Source organism: Paramormyrops kingsleyae, chromosome 3 (assembly GCF_048594095.1).
Source record: "Paramormyrops kingsleyae isolate MSU_618 chromosome 3, PKINGS_0.4, whole genome shotgun sequence".
Taxonomy (NCBI): Eukaryota; Metazoa; Chordata; class Actinopteri; order Osteoglossiformes; family Mormyridae; genus Paramormyrops; species Paramormyrops kingsleyae.
Window position 1 is genome coordinate 2,116,948 of NC_132799.1, and position 10,292 is coordinate 2,127,239.

The window sequence follows — 10,292 nt, forward strand, 5'->3', positions numbered from 1 at the left end:
GGCAGCTTTAAGGCTCTCACACCCGGCTGTCCCCTCAGGATGTGCATGTGCCATCGACAGGCCACCGGAACGTGCCAGAACACCACAGAGTTTTCCCCTAGCACTGCCCAAAAAAACAAAACAAAAACAAAAACAGTGAATGGCACAGATTTATTGGTGGATCTCACGGGAATCCCACCCCTCTGCTCAGGGCGAATTGGGGGGGGGGGGGGGCTGGTGTCATAGAGCAGCTTTGGCAGACATTTGTCAAGGCCAGTAAACAGGGCTCAGCGGCGAGCAGGACAACGCACTCTCCCACGATGCCGGCGAGAGCCATCCGAGCCACGGCGTCAACGCACTGCTGTGTCATCAGCCACTGCGCTATCAAGTGTGCGTGCGCGTGACCCGCTATAACCGTGCCGGAGTGCCAATCAGCACATCCGAGGCCAGGGCCGTCAGGATAAGCCCGTGAGCACCGCTCCTTGCACTCTTAACTGTTTACACTCACTAGTGTTAAAAACACCAGCTACAATTACACAAGTGTAACAGGCGGAGATAATAAACAAGATCATTTCTGCACTAACATCTCATAAATCTGAGTCCTATACAAGGAAAATATAAAAATCCACAAATGAACAGTAAATACAGTAATGTAACAAATCCATTAATTTAATTTGCACATTATGAAGAGAAGAGCAACATACTTTAATATTTCCAACATGCATTTATTTATAGGGATTTACGCTTAATTTTTCCATCCAACATCAGAGCTCCGATTTCTGTTAATCAACACGAACACGTATCTTTCCATCGTCTGGAGCCTGTACTGCTTGCTGCTTCACTGCCTGTGCATGAGGCGAGTGCGGACAGATGTGCTGCCGGCGCCACCTGGTGGAGGGGGCCTCACGCCGCGCCCTGTCAGAAAGGGTGTCTCCTCGCCGCCTGCTGGAGGGGGCCTCACGCCGCGCCCTGTCAGAAAGGGTGTCTCCTCGCCGCCACCTGCTGGAGGGGGCCTCACGCCGCGCCCTGTCAGAAAGGGTGTCTCCTCGCCGCCACCTGCTGGAGGGGGCCTCACACGCGCCCTGTCAGAAAGGGTGTCTCCTCGCCGCCACCTGCTGGAGGGGGCCTCACGCCGCGCCCTGTCAGAAAGGGAGTCTCCTCGCCGCCACCTGCTGGAGGGGGCCTCACGCCGCGCCCTGTCAGAAAGGGTGTCTCCTCGCCGCCACCTGCTGGAGGGGGCCTCACGCCGCGCCCTGTCAGAAAGGGTGTCTCCTCACTGCCACCTGCTGGAGGGGGCCTCACGCGCGCCCTGTCAGAAAGGGTGTCTCCTCGCCGCCTGCTGGAGGGGGCCTCACGCCGCGCCCTGTCAGAAAGGGTGTCTCCTCACTGCCACCTGCTGGAGGGGGCCTCACGCGCGCCCTGTCAGAAAGGGTGACTCCTCGCCGCCGCCTGCTGGAGGGGGCCTCACGCCGCGCCCTGTCAGAAAGGGTGTCTCCTCGCTGCCACCTGCTGGAGGGGGCCTCACGCGCGCCCTGTCAGAAAGGGTGTCTCCTCCCTGCCACCTGCTGGAGGGGGCCTCACGCCGCGCCCTGTCAGAAAGGGTGTCTCCTCGCCGCCTGCTGGAGGAGGCCTCACGCCGCGCCCTGTCAGAAAGGGTGTCTCCTCGCCGCCTGCTGGAGGAGGCCTCACGCCGCGCCCTGTCAGAAAGGGTGACTCCTCGCCGCCTGCTGGAGGAGGCCTCATGCCGCGCCCTGTCAGAAAGGGTGACTCCTCGCCGCCTGCTGGAGGGGCCTCACGCCGCACCCTGTCAGAAAGGGTGTCTCCTCGCCGCCTGCTGGAGGGGCCTCACGCCGTGCCCTGTCAGAAAGGGTGTCTCCTCCCTGCCACCGGCTGGAGGGGGTCTCACGCGCGCCCTGTCAGAAAGGGTGTCTCCTCGCCGCAACACATGCAAGGCCAGGAAAGGTGCAAAACAGGGGTGGCCAACCTCATCCGCGAAGGGCCGGTGTGTACGCGGGTGTGAGGACTCTTCAGCCAATCAGTCCTCTAATTAGTAATCTAATTAGGGAACTGCAGTGAAAACCCGCAAACATAACAGCCCTTTCTGGATGAGACTGCCCACCCCCGGTGTAAAATATGTTCTATTTATTTAGCAGACGCTGTCACCCAAGTGCCTGGACCAGTAGGGGAGTTAAAGACCTTACTCAGGGGCCCAAGGGTGACACTACTCTGCCGTGGGATTTGCTCCAGCAACCTTCCGATTCACAGACTCGCACACTAACCCTAATAGGCTGCAAGGGTGGGGGGTCAGATCAGGTGTGCTCAGTACTCAGTGAGGGAGGGGCCTGTACCATTTATTATTATTATTATTATTATTATTATTATTATTATTATTCCACAGTGACAGTGCTAAAGCCAGCAGCGTGGATTGAGCGCCACACGCTGGTGACAGCCGGTTCCTACCCACACATTCTCCCACCCACTTCCCGCCATGCCGCCAAAGGCCAGAGCGGACGCTTACTGTAGTATCCGTACAGGACCGTGTCCTCCATCTGTGCTCTGGTCTCATTGCTGGCGGCCCACTCCTGAAACGAGAGAGAGGCATCAGCGGGAACGTCGGGCTCGGGCCCACTGCCCGCTGGACGCAGTGCAGCACCATCGCCATGGTGATGCTCCCGCTCATCGCTTAGCTCTAAGTTTGAGGATACAGAGGTGAGGGTTCCACTCCCGGGAAGGCCCGCCCTTGGCCCTGTCTCCTGATGGTGGTGCCATGGTGGGAAGGTGTGGGGGAGGGGGTGTTAGGTCACTGATAAATGACCACAAGTGGGTCCAGGAACCATGAGATACTCCAGCAGAAGCACATGCCTGCAGTTATGTGTGGGGGAGGCAGGCATCTCACTAGTATCACTGCGACTAACACAATCTCACAGCCAATCAGGAAGCAGAAGTACTGGGTTTGAGAGACGTCCTGCCTGTCAGCTGCACTCATTCCACACAGAGCGTAGAGCAGGGCCCAGCCCAGGACCAATCAGTGACAGCGATAAACTGATAGCTGCTTCAGGGATAAAATTAACTTTGGAAACCGTATCACTTCACATGACTCCCCTGTGGCGTCAGTGTTGCTGGGGACCGGGCCAGAGGCGGAGCTGGACAGTGCGGCGCTGGTGATGCGCTGCATGTCCCCGTGCGAGTGGTGAAACAGCCAGGCCCCCACATGGCCCCCACATGGCCCCCACATGGCCCCCACATGGCCCCCACATGGCCCCCACGCCGGGTGGGATCGTCCCCTTATAAATCATGCAGGATGATTCCGCTGCTATCCGGCTTTCGGGGACGGATGAGGCAGCGCGAAAAACTTAAACGGGGGGGGGGGGGGGTCACAGCCACGGCCTCCGATTGGACGGTTTCTCATTCGCCATGCTAATTTCTACGCTGCTCGCATGTGTCGGCTACATTTTAATGACAAGCACGGCGTATTTACACGGGATAACAGCAGCTAAAGGTTAACGACGTTTCTGATCTATTTAAAGATGCGAGCGGAATCTGAAATATGGCTCCGCATAATGAAATGTCATCAAACAAGGGAGAAATCGCCCTTAAATGGCGTGGTGACCACAAATCAAATCGTTCAGCCCACCGGAGAGAAGTACTTTCCTGTTAGCAAACGAAAAAGACCCAGTTACACAAATACTTCAGTTTAAGAAAAACCTACCTATACCCCCTAACGAAGAGCGGAGAGGACATGAGCAGATATGACAGACTATTCTGCGCTGGGTCAGAGTGAAGCCGCCTAGAATAACCAAAGGACCTGAACCGTTCATCACACTGAAATCCAGAGGTTCTGGACGTCCTGCCACTGCAACGCCACCCAAACTCACACTGCTTGTAGTTCCACATTATTGGTGCTTATGATAAAATGATAAAATCTTCAGATAAGGTTAACTGGAAGGTGCAGCGCTCCTTAATGTTCTCTTTTAGGGAATGCATTATGCGGATCTGGATTAGTTCTTTCACTTTTGAGTCCAGTAAAAGGTGGAGACACTCTGTCCTGCTACGTTATTTTACTGTAACTCCCCAATGTCTCATGAAATACATAAGCAAACACTTCCTGGTTCCAGTCCCCCAGTGGTCGCCGCAGTAATAGCCACGTCAGACACTGCCAAATCAGCTGACACTTGGCTATTCCCCCAACATCACCATCCTGTCCTCACGATGGCCCCATGTTTCCTCTCCCAATCTTACATCAATAAACCACCAAGAATCCGCCTTCCTAAGGTTTCCAGTCAGAGGCGTCCAATCAGCCGGAGAGCCCAAGCACCGGCGCAGGTTGAATTTCTCCGGCTCGACCAAGACGACGGAGTATTCCTCCTTTGACCGGACTACTGCACGTACACCCCCACACAACAGTGGTGTCCCAGTTAACGCGAACAATAGGAAAGGTGCACTGTACTGTACTCTCCCAGCTCAGTGTCAGTGTCAGGATAAGAGAAAAACCTGCTGGACTCAGAACAGCTGGCCTAAAAAAACACCAACTGTGTAAGTGATAACACCGCTCTCATGCCAATAAGGATGAAAAGCATGTGCTGTGGACATAAATCTGGGGAGATGCCAGTTCCTGGGGAATGACCTCACATCAGGTTAAGGGCTGATTCGCATTACAAGAATAACATGGCCATAGACAAGACTGCATAGGAGAAGATGAGAGCACTGCTCTGTCCCCTCCTTTCCGAAGCTGACCCCTGGCACGTACCTTATACGTCCCATTGGGATACTTCATGTAGGACACCAGGAAGATGTCCACGGGCAGCAGGGCTGACGTGATGAGTGCGATGGCCAGAGCACATATGGCCGTGATGGTGGAGAGCACCTCGCTCTCCTGGTGACTCTGGTACCTCCGGATGTAGACCCAGCAGAAGGCCAAGATCACCTGTGGGATGGGGGAGAAAGAGAGCGAGGAAAGGAGGCTGAGGCTCGTTCATTCATTCATTCACTGACAAACAATGAAACAGTGAAGGACACAGACACCTTATAATCCACAGGGAGAGAAAACTTTGCACCCAATGGATCTTACTGATCCTTTCTACAGAAAATGTTAATTACAGAGAGAAACAGAGACACAATCAGAAGATACGTTGCTACAGTAAAACTCATCAGATGTAAACACTTCAAAGTGCAAACTAAGGGGGTTCAGTGGGTATGGACGCTTAGTGTCATCGAGCGGATGGTTGCCAGTTCAAATCCCAGGGTCAGCAGGCTGATGCCACCATTGGACCCTTGAGGAAGGCCCTTAATCCCCACCCCCCCACCAACACCTGCCACTGAACTGCCCCCAAGCTTGCCTACACCTATACAGTTTCCTGTTAAGTAAAAGGTTTGGTGTTGGGGCAATGTGACCAGAGCACTACTGAAAAAATGCAGATATCAGACCATCGTTGTACATGTTTTTTATTATTGTTGTTTACTGAAGGCATGCCTCTGTCTACGGAGGTAAACAAACAATTAATGAATATATGAATTAATATAGGCTAGTTATTTTTCAGTCACAGTTATTACTGCATTTTTTTAGTGATTGATAAATTAAGCCCTCGACAGTTTGCCTGTCTCCAGTGCTACACTCAACAATGTAGCTAAGCACAACTGTGTACGTGACATAGGCTGTGTGCAGTGCAGTTAGCCTAACTGTGTACGTGACACAGTATAACTGCACTGCCGTTACACACCCCTGTTACATACGAAACCCGTTCATGTATCAGGTTCAAACACTGCAGGGTAGATAAATATTCATTCCCACTCAGTCTTCCATAACAGTAAAGTAACGTGTCTTCGCATCCGACGTGGTCAACATAGTGAATAAAGAGGGGGAAGTCCCCCCCCCATCCTTCTCGAACACAGTAATCTGTTTCAGTTCCACATTCATACTACTGGAGCCGCGTGAGAAAGTTACCGCTAATGTTACTACAGGGTAGATTAAGGGGTATATTTACCATTTTGCCCCCTTTGCCTCACGACACCATAATGGTAAAACAGCGATATTTATGCGGCTTTCAGTGTGTGTGTGTGTGTGTGTGTGTGTGTGTGTGTGTGAGTGTGTGTGTGAGATTGGGATATAAGAGAATGAGGAGAGAGATTTGTCCCCCCCCCACCCCACCTAACTAAATGCCTGCTCTGCTTACCAACCTCGCCTATTTTCTTTTCCTTGGAAAATGTCTGTGCGTCTCATAGAGAGTCAGACAGGATAGCAGAAAAAACAGTTTATCCCCAGGGATCAATAAAGTATCAATATTCTACTCCCAGTTTTGAACACATCTTATCAGTTCGAAACAAAGATTTGCATTTTTTTACGTAAACATGAAATAAAGTGATCAGTGAGTCACATTTTTGGTCTATCAGGGACAGCGAGGGCAGTGTTCCATGCTGGACAGGAAGAGGGGACGCATTGCACATCACATGCTATTAAGACACGGTCAAACACAAACCTACTGGGGCGGGGCTGACATTTGCAGACGGGCCAATCACAGCCCTGAGACCATGGAGACATGTGATCAAGCGACAGGTCGAGTCTGACCCCATGTGCGCCCAAGGCACTGCTGGCATAATCAAGGGCAGAGTGTGGGTGGAACATTTCAGGCAAACACATTGGGCAGACAGACAGTGGCATGTTCGGAAAAGACCAGAAACCCGACCAGAGCAGGACACACAAATACGCCAATATGCACAAAAAGCAAGCAGAATTAACATCCAGGTTCACAATAGCTGATCATTCACAGATGAGCCCTGGGTCATTTTCCCGCACATTCTAACACTGACTGACTGAAAAGTTCATTCAAGTAAATGTTTCAAAGTCAAAATATCAGCACAATTACGCTTAGATCAGCTGTGCATAATTTAAAATTCGCTGTTTAATCAAATGTAAAAAAACTTTTGAGTTACAAAGACAAGCAGACAGGCAACTTGAAAAAGAGGAATGCAGATGCGTTTTCGTCCCTCAGTGGGGAGTTTACAGGGCAAGGTAATCCGGTGACAGCCAGTCACGTTGGTGGTCTCACCTGTCATACAACCATATTCACCTTAATACGTGGACTATTGCTTTAAAGATGGCAGAAAGTAACCCTAACCCCGACTGCAGCACTAGTGCGATCCTACACACCTGTCACTGCTGTACCGCATGATTCCCGGAAAAGAGAAACACACCCAGCAGATTAACGCTCATAATAAATACGCAAAGTCAATCAGAATTTATTTTCTCACTCAGAAAATCGAAAAGGCACTCCGTAGCAGTTTCAAAATCGATATGTACACAGTGATCAATAATATATTTGTTCCACTGAAAATCAGCAGCGTGGCTGGGGCCTATGTTTAATTAAAATCTGTGGGTATGTTGTAAGTGCTGCTGTTTTGACGAGTCTGCAGCGGTTCTTTCTCGAGGTACTCAGGTCAGAGAGATTCTGATTTTTAACAGTAAACCTTTCTGTTGTGGAGACGGAGAGCTGATAAGCCCGTCAAACCGAAAGCGCAGGGGCTGTTTGTAAGGAAACAGCAGGAGTGACTGCAATGCAGCAGACGTGTGAACACAGGCGGAAGCCTTAACAAACATCACAGACACGAACAACCCTTTTTGACGTGTAAATATGGACACTGAAATATTATACAGTTCAACCAATGTTTAGTGCTAAACGTACAATTACAAAGCTTTTGCGTCATTAACTTTCGTGAAGTTTGAATGTAATGTAAAAGACCCCAGATTGGACCCAGGCCGGTCCGTTTGAGACCAAGACCCGGGCTATTCCTGATACTTATGAAGCAGTCAGAAAGGGTCCGGCAGATAACCTGGACTGGACCACAGAGCAGAGCGCAGATGGGACCCAGATAATGGCTAAACACAGGGGTGGAGCTGCTATTGGATGTTCATGGGAGATTGTGAGAGAACCTGAGGCCACCAAAGAGGGACCTACAGCCCGAAATCACCGCCACCAAGGCGGTCAGCGTCCCCGTAATCTGCAACCACATGTTCCCGTAAACAGCGTTCCCTCGGACCCTAACACGCCTCGGTAACAACCCACCAGGCGCCCCGTACATGCCGAGAGCAAACCGACGTCATTCGCCGCCATTGCCGCCGTAAGTAATATCGGCCGCCAGCCGGAGCGGAGCCCGCAGCACACGTATGAAGAACAACGACAGCGGGGAAATAAAGGACAGAAAGGCCGTCTTACCACAAGAACAAGCGCGAAAATGCCCCAGCCGAGCACCGACTCTGACAGCATCGCAGCAGACGCCATGTTCACTTCCTGCAACAAAGTCCGGGGGCGGAGCCGTGTCCTCCAGCACTGATCTCGGGTCGGTTTGGCGGCCGGCTGTTGGCGCCTGCGCGACGGATACGTGGGTTTTGGCTGATCACAGATCAGATCATACGTGCTCAGAGACGATGGCGTGCGTCATGACGTATGGTGGGTGGGACTCCGGATTGGATGAACGTCTGTAGAATCAAGGCAATCATTATTCGTATGCGTAATGTTTGTTATAAAAAACATATTTTAATAAAAATGCTTAAAAAAAGAATATACTATAAAAATATATAAGTATTGTCTTATTTAATGCCAGGATTGGAGTGCATTTCCAAGTCAGCTACTCCACCCCATTAACTTAGATTAAACTGATCTGTTAGCAAGGCTCGAGGTGGGTATGAATCCAGCGGGCAGATGACTGGCTGAAAGCCGGCCAGGTAAAGCTGCTCCGTGTGCAGGAGGGGTTCGTGAACTGCTTTCAAAGACTGCAGCAGATGTTTGGTTAATTGAACAGAAAATGGATGGATGGATGAACAGAATACAGTAACAGCACATATAATTGGTCGGTATGGGCTACTGGATTGGGTTATCCGAGAGGTGGAGGGAGAAGATGTTATGAAGAAAACCCTGGAGACATCTTGAGAAAGCGTCCAACAGTGGATGCCTGTGTGTGTGGGGTGTAGCGGGGTTGAGGAAATCCCACTGACATCATACAGTACTGGTCAGCACAGGCAGATCAGACCTCTTCTAGCTGTGAGCCCTAAAGGCCGATTCATACTTCTGACGGAATGTACGCCGTAGGTAACGGCCCCAACGCCGTTACCGACCGGCCGGCGGGCGGGCGGGCGGAGTTGCGTATGAGGCTACAGCGTAGCTCAAGCGGCTACACAGCTGCATACAGAGCAGATTCTACACAGGAGTAAAAATCAGCCTCAAGGCAAAGAGTAACGGATTTGACAGGAATGCGTAAAAGCCCCCACCTTGTTTTTTATTTTCATTTATTTATTATGCGATGTATAGCTTTGGCGCTGTAAGAATGGCTATAAATGTGAGTTATATATAACCAATGCATAATCTCTTACAGTCTGGGCATATAAATATATAAAACCGTTACCTACAGGCACACGCACGACTACATGCAAGCAAAGGTTTCGGATGCATCTCTTTTGACGTGCTCGGTAATGGCCGACAGCAGAGGTTTATTGTAACAAGAAGAAGATATTTAGTGTTTATTACAGCCAGTGTCTCATTATAGCAGTAATAAAATGACATTCGATTACAGCCGAGTGGCTCGTAAAGCCGGGGGAAAGCAGACAGGCAGCAGGAGGGACAGCCTCTGTTTGTCTTCAGAGATTCAGTGAGCGACGTAAATGCCGCCATCGCTGCAGGCACTGCTGATGAATCCTTAATGCCCCGTAGATGATCGCTGCTCCAACACCAACTAAGAATACTTTCCGCTGACATTCTCCCATGTTTCCCGGACACAGATTTGGGATCAGTGTCTTGTATTTTGTCTAATTCCAAGCCACCCCAATGCCATTGCTGCAAGGCACTTGGCTCTGCTAACTCTGAAAATAGAAAAGACCCAGTCTGACCCCCCCAGCCCTGCCTGCGTGCCAAGCTACTGTAAGGTAATAACACTGTGAATGATACAGGTAATGCAGAAGTTAAACATAATGTAATGAGATGGGCCTCAGTTTCAAGAGGGCAAAACCTAGATTATCTATGAGGCACACAGTCATCTTGAACCTGTCCAATTAATTAACGTAGCTGTGGGAAATATGATATGGAGGCATAAGCCAATTAAAATGATAATAGCAGGCTGACTCAGCTCTGAGAGGGTAATATGCAGCCCTGGGCAGAGATCCGAGGACGGATAGACTGTCCACCCCAGGCCAGATTAAACACCCTGCCATGTCATTAGCTGCAGCAAAAAGTAAACAGAAATAAACTGCTTTATTTCATGGTGTAAAATGGCCTAGTGCAGAACTGGAAACTGAAATCAATATCTCTGCCTTCTACTTCAGTTACAAA

At 50.6% G+C, this 10,292-nt stretch overlaps 1 protein-coding gene across 1 annotated transcript in view; it reads right to left on the reverse strand.

Annotated features, from left to right (window-relative positions):
* Positions 1–8,312, reverse strand: part of lmbrd1 (LMBR1 domain containing 1) — a 37,439-nt gene extending 29,127 nt beyond the window's left edge. The window contains exons 1-3 of the mRNA XM_023833723.2: positions 8,187–8,312; positions 4,727–4,903; positions 2,498–2,561 (exon numbers count right to left, since the gene is read on the reverse strand). Of these exons, the coding sequence (XP_023689491.1) occupies positions 2,498–2,561; positions 4,727–4,903; positions 8,187–8,252 (307 nt within the window). The 5' untranslated portion in view covers positions 8,253–8,312. The remainder of the gene's footprint in view (positions 1–2,497; positions 2,562–4,726; positions 4,904–8,186) is intronic.
* Positions 8,313–10,292: the final 1,980 nt, after the last annotated feature.